An 18,175-nucleotide genomic window follows, 5' to 3' on the forward strand; every position below is an offset into this window, starting at 1 on the left:
TGATCATTCCATTTAAAATGGTTCAAGCACATCAAAATGATGAAATTTAATCTAATGTTTAATGTGAGTAAACTTGTCCGTGGCACTATTTGCATCATGTAAGAAAGACATAGGATCAACATGTCAAAAAAAAAAAAAAAAGACTGAACTTTCAGGATAAGAAAGAAAGCAGTGCAAACCGTCACAGCTGTGATTCACTCAAATCATATTTAATTGAAAATTTCTGAACTTGTTTGACTACTGTACATACAACAAGTCCCTCTTAGAAATAAGCAGAATTGAATCACCTTCGGGTTTAAAAGAAGAAAAAAAAAAAACTACACACAGAGAAGCGACTGCTGCATTCTTCCACACAGCCTCATTACGTACAGCTAAATTAGAAATGACATTTCAATTACAGCACTCTCAGCGACACTCTTGTTTAATTCGGTCTCACTCTCTCACCTGGGCTGTTGGGATGGAAATGGAAAGGATGTGGCTGCTGCTGCATCATTCCCTGTGGCCCGCTGGAATGCATCATCTGTCCGGGCCGACCGTGGAGCACGGCGTGGTCCCCCGGCCCGTGGAAGAACATGGGAGGCCGCGGCTCCATCCCGTGGGGACCCATGCGAGGGCCCATAGACAGAGGAGGCCTGTCCGGGGTGCTGCTGACCTCATAGCTGCTGGGGATCTTCACGCACAGGAGGTCTGAAATGGCCGCTACCACACCTGTGATGTTCTAAAAGAGAGGCACGCATACATACAATCAAATTTAAATCATTTTTATCTTGTAAGAATCGCATAAATATTTGTTTTGAAACGTCACACTAACCCTGAAATTATAATTTTATCCCCACCTACAGTCTCCAAACTCCAAAAGACCGGAACTTCAATTCTGACCAATGAGTTTGTGATCGTCATCTGAGCAGATCATGAAAAGATCTGATGATAATACTTTAGCTGAAGCAGCCATACAGTCAGCTTACCTCGGCTGCAGCTGGTCTCAGTGTGATAGCAACAGAAACCAGCCCTTGTTTGGAGTCGTTAGACATGGGGCCAAAGGGGGAGCCAAAGAACATCGAAGAAGGTTCAGTCTTGATATCCTGCAGTTTGATCTCTGACCCTGAAGAGTAAAAAAAAAAAAAAAAACAACCGCACAAAATGGCTTAGAAGCTTGAGTTGTGTGTTAAAACTACCTCATAAATTCTAATCAATTATGTTTGATTGAATTATGTAGGATGTTGTGGGTGTTCACCTTTCCCGTCGGGGGCAGGCAGCATGGGGAGCACGGGAGACAAGCACGGCGATGGTGGCTCTTCCTTCACCAGAGACAGGTCTGGGTAGCGACTGATCTCCATGCCAACCACGCTCTCGGGAGATGAGGAGGGAACGAAGCTGTCAGGTGAATCCCTGTCCTTGCACGGCTCCTGTCCTCTATTGCTGGTGTCGCGAAAGAAAGCGACAGTCAAAAACCATACAGCCGAAGCGAATGATCCACTTATAAATGAGTGTTACTGATTCGATACCTGAGCTCCTCCTGGTTGTTATGAGGAGGGGTGGGAAGAGAAGCTGGGACATCCACAGTTTTGGGTCCCTGAGCGATGGCCCGGGCTAAAAGATCTTCCTCAGCTCTAAACGGGACGTGGAGTGGCTTGGGTACCAGACCTTTGGAAACTGGAAATTAATGGAAAAATAACTTCCATATTATAGAAATACTGAAAGCATTATTAGTTAACAGTAAAGTAATTGGAGAAAAAGGAAAAACAAATTAAGCATTTTTTTTTTTTTCACAAAGGTGAAGAGGTGATTTTTCTCTAGATGTGCAAAGCTGATGGTCACCCCTAAGGATGTCCTGCTGTATCTGTAGTGAATGGTTCCACCAAGTATGAATGTAAAACCTTTTTCATTTTATATTTGCAAAACATTTAGTAAAAGACATTTATTTCTCCTTACACTTCCAAATCATGTACCACCTCAGCATGTAAACACCCCGACAACTGTGGTTGCGATTTGATAAAATGTGAATATGTTCGAGTGGTACGAATACTTTTGTTGTCCACTGTGCATATAAACAACTGGTACAAACGGTGAGCTGTGATGTAGTTGTCTTCAGAAACGTAGCTGTGTGCTGCTAAATGTTTACCCATGGCAGCAGCTTTGCTGGCCAGCTCTTCAGTCGTCGCAAAACCGTTGATCATTTTCTGTCGATTCACAGGCGGTGGGGTTGGAGGGAGAGACGCCGGTGGGGTTGGTGGATTGCTCAAGTTATTCTGCTGCAGATTCACAACCAGTGCAAAGGCAGGCGGCACACGTTATGAACACAAACTCTTGCGTTTTACCGTTTTTTTCTGCAGTAATGAATACCCACCTTATAGGCCAATTGGGAGTAATAATCTGAGACTCCGTCCAGCGAGGCGCTGCCAAAAGTACCAGACAAAAGGTTTTCGCCGTTGAGCTGGCCGCTGCCGTAGGGAGCAAAATGGGCAAAGTTCACTCCAATCAATGGTTCCATGAGGGGCAGCAGGGAAAGCTGCTGTGTGAAGACAAAGAAACAAAACAATTATGAGATTAAGGATAACAACGGACATGGAAACTGTGTATTTAGTTATTAACAAAAAACAAAGCTTTACTGAAAACACAGAAATCTAATTTAGATATAGTTTTCCCTGCGAGTCAACTTTCTCTCAATATGCTCAGATACAGCAGTGTGAACAGAAAGCTGCTTTACCAATCACCTTTTGTTGTTTACAGTCCTTGAGGAGGAAGTCGGTGACGGCTGGAGTTAGCATTCTTTAAGCTACAATCCAACATATTAAAAATGTGCCTAAAAACAAATTTTTGTGTGTGTATTCATAGAGCTAAGCCATATAGTCATCAAAATGACCAGAAAGGCATATTTTAAATTAAACATGTCACTCTGTGTGCAATTAATCTATGGAAGTTTTGCTAAAAATCAATAAACTTTTCAATTATTTTCTGATTCATTAAAATGCAAATTCAAAACTTTTTTTTTTCCCCAGCTGTTTGACCAAAAAAAAGTGACTAGAAGAAAGAAAAGAGTAAAAGCAATCTTACTTGTTTGATTTGTGTCATAACGGTGTCAGGACCTGAATGGATCAGCTGCCTGTCGTCTCCTTCCTTCTTTCTCTTCTTGTAGCGAGCGGGCTTCTCTCCTCCCTTTGGTGGTCTCTTATTCCTCCCTTTCTTCTTGTCTTGTTCAGGAAGCAGAGAGCCAGGAAACTCCGAGGTTCCGTCAGAGTAGGCCTGAATTTGGAAAATAAAAATAGTTGCATTAAAAGTATAGTTTATTTCTTCTGTGCTCTGTCCTCTTCCGAAGGTGCCAAGCTTTTGAAACATACTGAGGTAACTGAAAGTGTAATACGAGAATAGCGTAGTTTATCTTCATCGTCCATGTCAAAGAAATCTCAGTTTCTAAGCATCATATATAAAAGGACAATGAAACAAAAAGTGCATTTCAATTTGAATTTCATTTAAATCACACAAAGCCATTTCCGATCCTCCTCTGAAATCGGTCAGTTTCTAATGCAAGAGGCAAAGTACCAGATCTGACCTCTGGCTTTTGCTTACGTTCCATGTCGCAGAAAACTCTAAAATATAAGTTTGTACTTTTGGTTTAGGTAAAATATTGGTAAAACATTTTATGCCTATTGTTCACTGTGTTGATATGTTCTCTACAGCGATAGGATAAACAAACACTGACCCCGTTGCTGTCCATGGAGCTTTGCCTCAGCAGGGTTTTGCAGTCGGTGGCCTCCTCCTCCTCTGAGCGCAGGCTGTCCTCTGACCGCTGCTGTGACAGGCCAGGTGGAGGTGTGTTCTTGTTCTTCAGCAGGTGTTTCAGCAGCTCATTGCCAGCCTCTCCCTTGTTTGGACTCTGTCCAGCGAGGAATGGGGACATGTTCCCTTTGTTCTTTTCTTCCTTCACAGAGTTCATCTCTGAGTTGAAGGACCCATCGCATTCAGCGGCATCGGTCTGCTCCAGCTTTATGTTACTGACGATCCTCTCGTGCTCCTGAGCCTGCGTCCTCGACACGTCTGATGCTGGATGACCAGACTGTCCACCAGAAAGCTGCCTCTCCAGCTCTGAATGGCTGGGCGTGGAAGACCCCAGCAACGGAGACCTGGACAGGTCCTGATCGCCAAAGACGTGGGTGTTTCTGGTCGGGGTCGAGGAGGTGTCGGAGACGCACGGCGTTAGGGGGGCTGTGAGGTCCGAGTGCGGAGTCGAAGGTGTCTTGACTGAGTCGGCGTCATCATCTTTCTTCTTTTTGCGGTTTCTTTTCTTTTTCCCTTTTTCATCTGGAATGATGTTGGAGTAGAGTTGGATGAGAGATTGACCTGAGCCTGGAAAGTTGGATGGAAGCGGTGTGGCAGAATCAAACGGAGGACCCTCTCCGGGCATCTGAGGCATCATTCCTGGTCCACTGAATTGGCGGGGCCTCGGCTGAGCATGGGGGAAGTTAGGTCCTGGTATGGCGACGCCGTCTGGCCCTAAACTTGGGCCCGTGTCCGGGGGCATCATCCCATTGCCCATCATTGGTCTTCGGTCACCCTGAATGAACGTCCCAGGCGGCGAGCCCAAGCTGCGCTGCATGGCCTGCTGCTGGGGAAACATCGGTCCAAGCTGTTGTGGTTGCTGCAGCGGGGGCCTCTGGGGTTGCATGAAGTCTTGCGGCAGCTCAGAATTGAAAAACGGCATCTGAGCGAGAGGTGCACCGCTGCCATCTGGGGCCATCAACCCTTGCTGCTCCATTTCCATGCGATGCTTCAGAGCTCTCTGACGCTCCACTTCCTGCATGAGCTGCACGCGCTGCCTCTCCTGCTGTTCTCTGAGCCTCTCCCGCCTCTCGCGCTCCTGGAAACCTTCGCTGAAGGGGTTGTTGTCGTCAAACTTCACACCACCCGCCTGCATCGGTTTAACCGCGCCCGGCGGGGCAGGTGTGCCTTGGGGCTCAACGGGCATCTGCGAGTGCTGAGAGATGCTACCCACCGGCATCTGAAGGGGCTGAGCCGAACCTGGAGCAGCTACCTGAGGGGGCATCATGGGTGGCATCCCCGGTCCACCCAGAGGCATTGCAGCCCCAGAATGCCAGCCCGGCGGAGGGTTGGGCATGCGTGGTGCTGCGTTTGGTTGGCCAGGGTGAAGAGGCATCTGTATCATGGGGTTCATGGGAGGCTGGACCATCGGTGGGCCGCCAGGAACCATGCCGTGATTGCCCGCCGCTGAGTGAATAGCGGGCATGATGGGGGTCATGTTGTTCTGCTGCTGTTTCACTCTGTACTCCTCGATAAGCTCAGCGTGCTCTTTTTGCTGCTTGCGAATCTGATGAAAGATGAAAACGGTTTCATCAGCTTCATGAAGGATTCAGAGTTCCCTACATTGTGCTTCACCAGACTTCTAAAAAAAAAATCTAAAATATTTTGATATTTCAGTCAATGGTTAATATTTAATTTAAAAAAAATATATTCATTATAAACACTGCAGTATACGTGTGAGTATGCTACAACTTGTATTTTACCATTCTTAGCTTAAGAAGGAATGGTAAAGTTTGCCAGACTACAATATTTTTGAAGGCTTTAGATATTGATTAAAGAGATTAAACCTACATAAACCCCCAAAGGGGTAGACAAATAAATGGATAGAAAGATGAAAAGAAAACAAGTGAATGTTCATGGCAGATGGATTTGTGGATGAATAGAAAAACGAATGAACATATGAATAGCTGTTGGAGAGATGTATGGAGGAAAGGATGGACAGTGATTTAAACGATAGATGGAAAGAAATAATAGACATATTCTCAGTTGGACAGAATGAACAGATGACTAGCATGAGACATGGATGAATCAGTGATAAATATCCTGAAACGAGGGTTGGATGGATGAGCAGATGGACAGACAGAAGGATAAGTCACTTGATAGAAGGCTGGGTTAACTGGAAGGTTGACTGAATGGATGGAAAGTTAAATGGACTGAAATTGGTGGATGGACAGACAGATTAATGCATAGATAATTGAATATCTAGAGATTGGTCAGAACTGAAACTCGTGAGCTGCTGTATTAGAGGGAGGTGTGGCGACTTTGATCACTGCGACCAGTTTAGCTTCCTCGTCTTCAATGGGACAAAGTCTGAAAACACTTTTTCCAGACCTGGAAATAATTAAATCAAATTCTATACCTTGACCATTTGAAGACTGTGCAGTTCTTACTGTTGGATACAAGTTTTTTTTTTTTATTTATTACACTATATGGAATTTTGAACTCACCAACATTTCCAGGAGAGACATACTATATATGCTTCTCTGTTTGAATTATTCTGTGTGGATACTTTACAGGTTTGACAGAAGAGACTGCAGCCATGCCAGATAAATGATATCCCTTCGTTGACAATTAAATGCTTTGCTTGCAGATAAACATATTTATGCTGATGGCTACCTGCATATAAAGGTCACACAGAACTCAGTGGTGGAGCTCATCAAGCCTTGCATTTTACCTGCTCCAGTTGCTTCTGCACTACACCCTGCTGCTCTGTGACATGTTTGAGCTGCTCAGCATCCTCCTCAGGGAACTCTCTGCCTGCCTTCTTAGCAGTTCTCTGCTTGGCAGACAGGGCTTTCTTTGACTTTCTGTGAGCTCCGATCTTCTCTTCTAGAAACTTTTGCTGCATTTGAAGTAGTTGCTGAGTCTCCTGAAGCCACTCCTCGTACTGAGCCCTCTGAGGGTTGTCTGATGGAAGAAAGATGGATGTTTTCTTAGCAAAACTTGACAGCAGGAAAAAAAAACAAATATCTTTACATTTACAGCCATAACATATCTTCAGAAAAATGATCCTTCACAAAAAAACAAACCAAAAAAAGTCTTTTGAAAACTTACTGACAAATCCTGGTCCAAAGTTTGGAGGATTTGGTCTTGGTACTTGGGTCAATTTGCCATCCTGATACAAACATTGACAGATATATATTATACTGACAACACCGACTTTTGACATTTTCTTTAGAAAATTAATTACCGGTCCAAAGACTTGTGGAGGGATGGGGGTGCTTTCAGGACAAGGTGGTGCAGGACCGGGAGGGAATCTGTGAAACAAGGTTAATGTTAACCTGTTAATGTTCTCATTTTAATTCTGGAGAATGTAGTGTTATTATTAGGCAGCTAATGCAAAATCTCCTTGCGAGAGTAACTTATTTACTAGTATGAAGTACAGGTGCTTCAAAAAATTGTACTTGTTTGCTGAATTCAAAAAGTGAAACCCAGCATAACCAGAAACCTGGAGAGGTTTTTGGATTAAAGAGATCTCTTTACGTCCTTGGTTAGTTGTCCTCTTTCCAATTGAAAGTAACTTTTTGGAGAATTTTATATGGGATTTAAAAATCTCACTCTGTGTAATAAAACACAAGCTAAAATGTTTGAACTGACTTAACCCCTTAAAGATTTTCTAATTTATTGAGTCACACCTGTAATCATTTCGATTTCAGTATGAACATTACTGCTGTGTAAAATCAGTGGCCTTTACCTGTTCATCACCATTGGAGCCATCCCCATGTTGTTCTGAACCATGACTTTATTGATCCCTTTTAAGGCAACCATCTTGGCTTTCATAATGGGGTCAGTGATTGCATCGAAATCTGCCAAATAAATGCACGGTCAGATATAATCAAGGCACAGGTGCCGTGTCTAACACAAAATCCTACAAGGGCTGGCGGAGAACCCTACCAATGTTGGGGAAGAAGGCGTCACTGGAACGCTGTCGGATCATGGCTTGCATCTGACGCTGCTGCTGTTGTTCTTGCCTCTCCTGGTCAAGGAGGTCCTGCAACAGGAGGGGCTGCTCCTCCAGCAGGAGAGGACGCTGTTGCTGGCTGTGCTGACCCAAATTCTGGTTCAACACAGTCTGCTGGGCTTGGCTTAGACCGGTCTGGTCTACTCCGACTTGTTGGTCGGCTCCAAAGCCAGAAGCAGATAGTTGTCCTGCAGTGGCCGTGTCCGCTATCGTTTGACTCACTGTAAGCGAGGAGGTATGCCGATTATCGCCGGCTGGGTTCTGTTGGGCCATGAGGTTACCTCCCTGACTGACGGAGTCGATGATTGGATTTAATGATTGCTCCTCAGGCTGCTGCTTAATGAGTAAACTAGAAAGGACCGGGGTGGAGTCGGAGAGCACTCCCTGCTGCGACGAGGGGTTTTCAGGTCGTTGCTGGTCTACCACTTCAGGTGGCCCTTGACAGTCTTTGACCTCCGTTTTAATTTCCTGTTCTGGTGCCAAGGAGTCAGAGCTGTGACTCCCAGGTACTTCCGGCTTAAGTTCAGAGGCGGATTGCTCACCTGTGGACTCTGACTTTGACGGGGCAGATGCTGAGCTGGATGAAGGCTCAGTTTCAGGGATTGCACTTTTAGGAATGTCCGTAGCTTCAGCGTTATCATCCATGGGATCACTGAGATCCAGTTCTTCATTGAACATGTCTTTCTTGATATCATCCAAGTCGGGGTCTGTGTATGCAATTATGTCAAATTTGCCAGATGTTAGAAAGTCATCGAGGTGTAGGTCATTTGTCTCCAGATCCAGGTCTTTACCATCCTCTGGATCCAAATTGAGATTTTCTAAGTCAGCATCGACCAGATCTTTGACCTCCACGTCCTCAAGATCTTTGACTGCCGAATCTTCTGCATCTAGTTTCTCCTCCACGGCTTCACTGTTAGTCACCGAGACAGCCTCAGACTGTCCAGCAGGGGGTGCAGAGAGGATGATGGATGATGTCATGTTCTGGGTCTCATTTGAAGCAGGTTGGCTCATTGATCTCATTAGGGGAGCTTGTTTGATGGCACTTATTCCTGGCATCTGGGTTTGCTGATGAAGATTGTCCAAGCTGGCAGACAGGTGCAAGTGGCCAGACTGACCGGGAAGAGAGTCCATCATTTTAGGCCCCTGATTCAAAGGGAACCTGGAGTCATGTGGTCCGGGAAAGCTCGGCAGCCTCGGACCCTGGAGATTAGGGTCCATGCCTCCTTGCATGGCGCCAGGTGGAAACTGCATGCGGGGCCTGCTTTCTACAGCTCTGTGTCGCAGCTCGATGAAATGCTGACCCATTATGTTGTGTTGCTGCATAGGTACGCTGCGTGGCGGGCAGTGGTGAGGCATACCCATAGGGCTTCCTCCCATGCCTTTTGCCATCTCGGTGGGCATGGGCATTCTCATCTGTGGAGGGACTTCCTGCATTGGGTGTTCCCCTCTGAGGAAGAACTCTTGAGGGCCATGAGGACCTAAAGCTGCAGGTGGAAATCCAAACCTAAAAAGGTTGAAAGATAAATAAAAGTGTAAGTTTTGTATTACATATTGGATTTTGAAAAAAAAATAAAAATAAATAACCTCTTAAAAAACTAAGCACAAAAAGAAATTGCGACTCAAACCTTGGTCCCTGATGTCTTAAATTAGGATCTCCAGGATGTGGTGCCCGCTGGATTTGCCCGTCATTAGGGAAGCAGACTCGCTGATCCCCTGGAAAATTTCCAGGAAATCGCATTGGCCCTCTCGTGGGTCCTTGTCCAGGATAGGGTGGAGGAGGCCTGTTGAACATTTCCCCTTGTTGGCCAGGGCCCTCATGGGGCCAAGGTCGTGGTGTTCCCGGGGTTAAGTTGCCAGCAGGATCCTGAGGGCCCCTCTCCTGTCTGTTGGCAGTCCTCTGCTGCTGTTGCTTGAGGATTAACTCTCTAATTCGTTGTCGCTACAGAACAGAGAAAAAATAAAAAGCATTATTAGGACATGAAATGTTCAAATAATTTTTTTCAATGCATATATATATATATATTTCATTCTTGGTATTTACAGCATTGCTATTTTCTATTGTGGATATTTTTCTGCATCTTCTGTTTAAGGTCAAGCAAACGGGCAAGTAAAAAGATCTAAAACTTACATTAAGAAAAGAAAAAACATTTTGACAATGGATTTTTTTTTCAAGATAGAGATGATTTATTGGCAAAAAATTGTGAAAGTATAACAATGCAAAAATTTAACTTTTAATTTGAGAACATTGATTCACTGCAGAAAAGGTAGGTTCTCAGAAAATTGTTTATGCCACTAAAAACTGCCTTAAAATAGCAGTAAAGTTATATTTTTAAATTCAGCCGTAAAAGGGACCTTTAAAGCAAGTTGGGTAGCTCCAGAGGCCGAAGTAAACAGGTTTCTTAAATTTATTTTCTACGAAATCATTCTCATATCATGATTTTTTTTACCTGCTCAATTCTGTCCATTTTGAGCTCCTTTCAGAATGAGCTGTTTTAGAGCTTCTCTCACTTTTGCAAATAAGCTGCTGCTGATAATGCCCCTCTGCCCCCCACCCAACTCAAACTTGCACTTTATACACGTGAAAATGGCTGCAAAAAGATCTACAATTGTACAACTGGACGTCTTTCACCCTGAGTCAGACTCAGAAGCAGAAGAAGTGGAATCTCCAGCACAACCAACAAGGATGCACCAGCTGTTTCTGAATAACAATAAAGCACTTGTCTTTTCCAGCAGCCATTGTACAGTGCATACAGAGAAGTAAAACTAGCTAACCAAACATGCTCTTCTTCTAATAATAAAGTGCGAGGAGTTCCACTTCGGTTTCTAGGAAACATGTAAGATGCTTATTTCTTTTTGCCAGTAACAACAAAACTGGATGAAGAGCCACATTTCTCTCATCATTGAACACATTGGGCAAGATCATAGGGTACCCCAGCTAAAAGTGGCAACTTGCGGTTCGCCAAGTCTCCATATCAATTATTAGAGGTCAATTAAATGCAACCAGGTCTTCGCGAGTGATACCAGAAGAAGGCATTTCCTGTCTTAGTATCAAGTATAAAAATGTGGAGTTTACTAAACTCTGCTGGGATTTATCTTGAAAGAAGAAACAATGATGGAGCTTTTCTACAACAAGCACTCCAGCTGGGGTTGGTGTGAAACAAAGGAGAGAGTAGAAAAGCTCTTCATAGCCCTCAGCACAAAAGCATCTTTTCCCTCAGTAGAAAAGCATGTTGGAAGGCAGTGCCTTTGTGGCCCCTTTCCTCTTCCAAATGTACAGGAAACAGAATGGATGGCAAAAAATGATGGAGTTCTAAGCCAATAAAACTGAAAATGTACGACTGGGTCTTTCAAAATGGTCAAAAAACAACATTCTTCCAAGTCTATCAGAGTTCCTAACCCAGCCTTCGCAAGTCCCAATTTGTTAAATGTTACAGCAGGAGAATATCTGCTATCTTATTACCAAAAAGGGGGTTGTACAAAGCATTAAGAGAAAATGTAACAAAAACTGTGATAGCTGTCTGACTTTTTTAATAACTATTAATCATTTAATTTTTCCTCCACTGAATAAATACAAATCACATTTTTTTCCCCTCAATTTTCCAATGTGAGATTATGCAACCGCAATGAAAGATTTGAAGGGTTTAACAAATCTTCACCAAATACCGTATTTTCCGCACTATAAGGTGCACCGGATTATAAGGCGCATAGAATAGACACTACAGTTAAGGTTGCCACCCGTCCCTTTGTTCCGTACTCTACAAATATGGATATGTAATAATAAAGAAGTGGTCCCCAAGTAATTTATACAGTAGGTTGCCCCAGTCATTGTTTCACTCACGGTGTTGGTGTTGTGATGTTGTGCCCAACTGCTTTCTGGGTAACACAGACCAACCGACATGCCCCCGCCGCAGTCCCTGTCTCTCTTACCCCGCACCCCGGGTTTAAATGTATAGGGGCTGGTCCCTTGGTAGCCCTAGTCGAAGCACCCCGGATGAATGTCTAAAGCCACTTTGTTGACATAAAGAATGTCAACAAAACAGTCCGTCTCCGATCGGGGAGGAGAGCTTTCTGCAACTGGGCCGGGGCGTGGACGGACGATGGTCACCCTTCTCCGTTCGCGCACAGCATGTTCGTGGAGAACATGGTGCTAAATGACCTGCAGACGACCTGATTCTAGACAGTTGGTAGGTAGATAGGTCAGTCAAACTTTATTAACAAACCAGCGTTCTGACAACTATCCCAGCATGAACCGCGCGCTTCTTCTTCTACGGGCGAAAATGAAGTCGGCGGCTGCTTACCGTAGTTGCTAGACCTGTTGTGGCTCAATATTGCTCCATATATAAGGTGCACCGTATTATAAGGCGCACTCTCAGCTTTTGAGGAAATTGAAGGTTTTTAGGTGCGCCATATAGTGCAGAAAATACGGTACATTATAATCCATGACAAATCTACAATAATCTCCATGGATACCTATTCACTAAGAAATTGACCATGTAGCTGCAGGGTCAGAGAGCAAATCAAAGAGACAACCAGTACTTGCTGCTATAGAGTCATCTAACAATAAATTAGATAACCCTACAACAGTAGGAGCTGGCTTTCCGTATGAGACAGAAAAAAAAAGTATTTTTTCTGGAGGGTTTCAGTTCTGGGGTACCTGTTTTAGTCTCTCCTCCGTCTCAGCGAGAGCCACACCTTGTGATTCTGAAGATGAAGCAGGCATTTGTGGGTTGTTTGGCATTTGGGTGGGATCTTGGGGGCCCGCTCCACTGTTCCCCATAGTTGTCTGATCTTTTATTTCCATTTTCTCTGTTGACTGTGGACAAGGCGCCATGGGCACTTGTTCAAATGGGTCATGCCCAGGAGTCTGACTGGGTCTTGTGGAAGGTGACTGGCCAAATCCATCTTCAGAAACTCCAGGGTGTTTTGGTGTGAGAGAGTCTGGATGAGGAAACTGTTCTTGAAGCCTGGTTTGAGGAGGTGAGAAGGGATCTTGACCTACTCCTGGTCCTGGCCTAACCATAGGTCTGTTATGCACATCAGAACCAGGCCTTGGGGTCCCTGGAGGTTGGGCATAAGGATCATTAACCATTGTTCTGTGGGCCCCTGGCTGTGAAAACATGTCATTACTCCCTATCCTAGATGGCCCAGGTGTACTAGCAAATGGTTCTACTGGCCCCCTTTGGCTACCTGGTGACTTAGAGAATCTTTCTCCCACAGAAGGCCGTGGAGTACCTGGTGGATGACCAAAAGGATCCATTGAGTGGGAAGGGGACATTCGTTGTCCAATGTGGGGCTTATGAGCGAACTGGTTCATCCCACTGGGACGAGGAGTAGTAGGTGCCTGTGAGTAAGGGTCGGAGGACGGACTGGATGAGTTTGATGACTGACCGTAGTTGTCATGAGGACGTGGGGTGCCTGGTGGTCGAGCGTAGGTTTCAAAAAACGGTCGAGGTTGAATGCTGTGTTCATTCATGGATCGCTGGTTTCCTGCAGGCTGCGAAAAAGGGTCTGGACCTGGCTTGTTGGGACCAAGGGGCTGGGCAAAGGGGTCATAAGTGAAACGATCTGGCCTGGGTGTGGATGGTGCATGTGCATAAGGATTTCTAGACATTTGAGGAACTGGTCCTGACTGAGAAAACGGGTGCCCCTGAGGGTGATGCTGACCCATTCTAGGTGGACTGGTGAAACTGTCATTTGCTGATGGCCTTGGGGTATGCGGAGGATGTGCATAGGGGTCGTTTGGTTGATTTTGGGAGAATCTGTCAGTGGGATGTTGACCTGGTCGGTTGAAGGCATCCTGAGCCTGAGGAGGGGGCATTGGTGTTTTAAAGAGAGGAACAGCTCCAGATTCATTACTTCCAGGTATTGGTGCTATTAGAGGCCTTGAGTAAGGGTCAGACAAAATCATCCTGTTCTGGGCCATGCGTTGATATGCATCATTTCTTATCATGGGTCGTGAGTAAGGGTCTCTGCCAGGAGAACCCATTGGGGATCTTCCTTGAGCCGCTTGACTGCCCCTGGGTGGTCCTATGGGTTTCAGAAAGGGATCCATTTCTCCCGTAGGTCTGGGTGTATCAGGAGGTTTGGCATAAGGGTCATTGCACACTGATGTGGGAGAACCAAATGATTCATGTGCTGGAGAGGGTCTTCCTCTGTCTTGCGGTTCTGTCAAAGAAGTGGGTGATTTGCCTGACTCCACAGACATTCTGCGACATGAATTTGGTCCGAGAGGCGGTGGTCTTGGGGTCCCAACCATTTTGGCATATGGGTCCCATGGAGAAGATGGTCCAGAACCAGAGGATCCTGGTGAGAAAACTTGTGGAGACTGAGGCTGGGACGATGGACCAGATGGAGGGGGAGGGGGCGGTCGCACAAAAACGTCCTCTGAAGGACAAGATGTTGGGGTTGCTTGTAGTTGCGGCCTTGCAAAAGTTTCTTTCGAGTTTAACTGCTGCATCGGGGAGGAGCTGCCGTTACTGGGCTGAGAGGCTGGACTCTGGTTACCACTGTTGGTACCATCTCCCTCTGATTGACTGGTTGTCTGCTGTTGATGTTGCTGCTGTTGCTGCTGCTGTTGCTGGAGTTGTTCATTTTTTACTTGCTCCAATTTCTGTGTGGCTTCAATCTTGGCCTGTTGCTTGCTTTTCTGCCTCATTTGCTGTCAAGACAGAACACAGAGAGAGAGAGATAAGGAGAGATTAGACTTCAACAAAGATGCAGAATTTATTCTCATGCCAAGAATGAACTGGACCTACTAACCACCAATGTCATCACGGTTAATGCGAAGGATAGTGCAGATGTTTAGGAAGCGTTAATAAACGACCACTTCTTAGCTGTCTTTATATAAAGTGGACCTGGCGCTGCATTCTCTGACTTCATTGCATACACTCTTACCTGTCTAAACTTCCACTCTTGTTCATGCTCTGACTCTTTTGGTTTCAAAGGGTCTTTAAAGAGGAGATCTGTGTCTAGTGGTATGTTGGGATCAAACACCTCAGGGGGATGTTGCTGCGGATGATGCCTCTTCACCGTCTCATTCGACATCTGGACTTTGTTGATGCGCAGGGCTGCTCGGTTATCTCTTGCCTTTTGCTAAACAGCAAAATCAATCACATTGACAAATACAGGCGTCACATAAGTATTTCATAACTATGGGTCTGACAAAACAATTCTCTGTAGAAAAGGTGTAAATTGTATATAAATTAAAGCACAATGATGTGGTTCACACAATAAAAGTGTTTTAAAAACCAGTTTCTATGTTATACAGTAGTAATTTTAGATATATTAGGTAATTAGTAAAATGTTATTTACCTAAAAAGAAAAAGGATGTTTTTTTTGTTTTGTTTTTTTTTTTTTAGTGCCAACAGGCGAAGTTAAGTTTTATAAGGTTTTCCATCAAACTAGGTTTTTTTTTTTCTTTCATAGTTTTTGTTAACAACAATAGGCAAGCAAAGACACTGGGTTGACATTGTGGTGGTTAAAAGAATATCTGAAATTAAACTGCTTGAAGTGGGAATTTAACATGTGAAACTGAACACCTACTTTTGGAAAAAACAACTTATTTTGAAGCTACGTGATGCAGTTTCTCTGTTTTGGATCAACAACCTAGTGTATGCACCACTGTCCATTTATACTAAAAATAAAGATTAATGTGGAGTTTTTAACAGGACATTGACTTCTAAGTAAGGGCTACACAATACATCTGATCCCTGTTCTTGCAATTATAGATTGAATTAACATTAGTAGATTATACATAAAGTTAAACACCAGAACTAACACACATCTAATTTTTTTTATGACAATCTTTTTTCCCAAAAGATATTTAAAATTCAGTAAGACAGTGGGAGACAATGACTGTCAACTTGTTATTTTGCTTTTTATTGTTCAGCTGCACAGATGACAGGACAAATATCTCATAAAAAAGGAAGCACACTCGCCCTTTCTCTGCTTGAAACTACAGGGGAAGGTTTTCCACTTCAGGCATCAGAAGCCAGAGTCCTGCGTGTTTTGGATGTGTCCTTGGTTCAATACACTCCACTCAAATTATTGGTTTATCAACCACAGACTCTGCTGAATTCAGCCACTTAAATCTGCTATGTTAATGTGCTATGTGAATGGATTACATCTCAAACATGCAGGATACTGGCTCCTGAGTACTGGAACTGAACACCCTTAGACAGTTTGCAAAATTACAGAAATCTACTTTAAATCCTCAGCTATAAAAGTGAGTATGAAACGCCTTCAAGGCCAGTAGAGACATAACTTTTCGCATACTTGTCACATTCACAGCAGTTTCTCTACTCAATCCTCAAACGTCTCAAATCGTGAAGGAGAAAATGCACTAGATAAAGCACAGTCTTAATTATCAGGGTAAACTATTCCAAAAATATAGCAATTTGCTTATGCTGAAGATAAGCCATTTTATTGTTCTCGTCTAAAGAGCCTAAAAGGTTTGGCTGGATTATTCACTGCACTGTCAAAAAGCAGGAGACCAGAGAGAGGAGAGGGATCTTACCACATATGGGGCCCTGTCTTGTGAGCTAGCTTTCCTCCAAAGTTTAGCAATTTGCTTTACTCTTGTAGACCAATCTGTTGGAAGAACAAAAAAATTAAATGCAAATTAAATAATGTAGTAGCAAAACATGCTCAAATAAAATAAACTGAAATAAATAAATAAATAAATCTGGAAAGATAAATTAAAGCTTCTGAACCAACTACTAACCCGGGTATTCTTCTTTAAGGTTGGGGAAATTGATATTTGTATACAGGACAGGTGCAACAGTGGCAAGCTCCCCTAGTGTTTCCTCCTTCTCCCACTTGAGTGTGCTCCTTTGGGCGTTTGACATGGCTTCGGTTTCCCCATCAGGCAAAGACCCGGGAGGTGGAGGGCCAGGGCCGTGGGTAGAAGTTGGCCAAGGACCAACTGCCTCTCTGGCCATCTGATTAAATTTACGATCCCTGCAACAAAAAGAACAGCAGCTCAAGAAATATCATTCAATGTCAGAGACAGCAAAATAAGAGCTTTATTAACAGCAAGCTGTGTGTTACCTTGGATTGTCAGTGAAAGGCATGCGGTTCAGCGGGGAGAAATTTTCTGGGATGCAAGGTCCTGTTGCGGGATTTGCGGGGAAGCGTGGGTTCGGTCCCCTCATACCATTGATCATCGGCATCCTTGGAAACATCGGGTTACCTGCGCACATAATAGACACAAATATGAAGCATTTATTGTTTTAAAAACCTATATGTGGTGCTTGCATTCAAATAAATGCAAAGTGACTGGATAGTGTACCTGCATTATGATGAGGCATACCAGTGCCAGGTGTAGGAGGGAGGGGTCCTGGGACCTGAGGGTGAGGCACCTGTGGTGGAGGTGGTTGGCTCGTGCTCGGGCTAAGGACTGCAGTGAAGAGATCTTCCACATCCTTGCCCTCCAGCTCTGGAACAGAGTGGCAAACACAATGTTGCGCATACAAGTAATGTACCTCATCTAATATTTCATCAAGTAAAATTTCTAGTCTATTCTTCAAACTCATTATCTACTTTACATCTGGGAAATAACTTACTATCAATATATTAATAATATTATAACATTAATTATTTTTGGTTCTCTTTCTTTGGTAAACACTGAGCTGCACATGTAGGGGGGCAAAAAAAAAAAAAGTACCAACCTGGAATTTTGTAAAATTTGCTGAGAATTGATTCTGAAAAGGAAGCAAAATCATAAAACATTATTCAACTCGTCACTGAAGATTCGGATAAAACGTATTTTATGAATCTAATACTGCAAGTGTTTATGAAATTTCAGAGTTAAAGTACATGCCTACCCTGTCAAAAACAAACACACGAAAACAGCTGTTTTTGAAATAGAAACTATGCTAACCACTAATATGGTCGTGGTTGGTTTAGTAGTTACAGTGATGCTAAAGTTATTTTCAAATGTCAAATTCATAATTCACAGATCTACATTTCAAAGAGCCTTTCAAGCCATAAGGCTAGAAATCATATTAAGGGAGAAAAGCTGCCACTGTTAATTAACTTATCATATTTTTTTTTAGTCTCAGAAATTCATCTGACAGAAAAATCCTGATTAGACTCAGTTTGATGTGGAAGGTTTCTGTGTTAATCATCAATTGTGTGTTTTCCCACTGACCATCAGTGACCATCTTGTCTAGCTCCGGGCTAAGAATGCCGTCCAGGGGTTCTTCTGGGATGGTTCGAGGCGTCCTTCGGCCAGTCTGAGACTGGGGCGCTACCGGGGAACCATCTGCAAGTGGCCCGATGTCCAGTCCAGCTGTAGAAACACAGACAGACAAACAAAGAAAGAAAGATGTAACACAAAGGAGGGGGGGGGGGGGGTCCCCACAGGGGTTTTTTTTAAATGAGCCAATGCAGGGGAAC

General features: G+C 44.0%; 1 protein-coding gene across 8 annotated transcripts in view; it reads right to left on the reverse strand.

Moving 5' to 3' along the window:
• Positions 1 to 18,175, reverse strand: part of kmt2cb (lysine (K)-specific methyltransferase 2Cb) — a 79,852-nt gene that overhangs the window by 9,034 nt on the left and 52,643 nt on the right. For 4 of the 8 annotated variants that reach the window (XM_015035207.1, XM_015035208.1, XM_015035205.1 and 1 more), the window contains 22 exons: positions 17,928 to 18,068; positions 17,446 to 17,478; positions 17,067 to 17,213; positions 16,826 to 16,967; positions 16,500 to 16,735; positions 16,293 to 16,366; positions 14,672 to 14,869; positions 12,432 to 14,435; positions 9,403 to 9,716; positions 7,711 to 9,281; positions 7,511 to 7,622; positions 7,007 to 7,073; positions 6,871 to 6,931; positions 6,491 to 6,723; positions 3,701 to 5,323; positions 3,055 to 3,243; positions 2,348 to 2,512; positions 2,123 to 2,252; positions 1,506 to 1,653; positions 1,235 to 1,419; positions 966 to 1,102; positions 445 to 718 (listed from right to left, as the gene is read on the reverse strand). In XM_015035207.1, the coding sequence (XP_014890693.1) occupies positions 445 to 718; positions 966 to 1,102; positions 1,235 to 1,419; positions 1,506 to 1,653; positions 2,123 to 2,252; positions 2,348 to 2,512; positions 3,055 to 3,243; positions 3,701 to 5,323; positions 6,491 to 6,723; positions 6,871 to 6,931; positions 7,007 to 7,073; positions 7,511 to 7,622; positions 7,711 to 9,281; positions 9,403 to 9,716; positions 12,432 to 14,435; positions 14,672 to 14,869; positions 16,293 to 16,366; positions 16,500 to 16,735; positions 16,826 to 16,967; positions 17,067 to 17,213; positions 17,446 to 17,478; positions 17,928 to 18,068 (8,184 nt within the window). The remainder of the gene's footprint in view (positions 1 to 444; positions 719 to 965; positions 1,103 to 1,234; positions 1,420 to 1,505; positions 1,654 to 2,122; positions 2,253 to 2,347; positions 2,513 to 3,054; positions 3,244 to 3,700; positions 5,324 to 6,490; positions 6,724 to 6,870; positions 6,932 to 7,006; positions 7,074 to 7,510; positions 7,623 to 7,710; positions 9,282 to 9,402; positions 9,717 to 12,431; positions 14,436 to 14,671; positions 14,870 to 16,292; positions 16,367 to 16,499; positions 16,736 to 16,825; positions 16,968 to 17,066; positions 17,214 to 17,445; positions 17,479 to 17,927; positions 18,069 to 18,175) is intronic. The other 4 variants (XM_015035206.1, XM_015035204.1, XM_015035202.1 and 1 more) reach the window with 4 other exon arrangements.

Source organism: Poecilia latipinna, unplaced genomic scaffold (genome assembly GCF_001443285.1).
Source record: "Poecilia latipinna isolate Pla-1442-1.1 unplaced genomic scaffold, P_latipinna-1.0 Scaffold328, whole genome shotgun sequence".
NCBI classification, from domain to species: domain Eukaryota; kingdom Metazoa; phylum Chordata; class Actinopteri; order Cyprinodontiformes; family Poeciliidae; genus Poecilia; species Poecilia latipinna.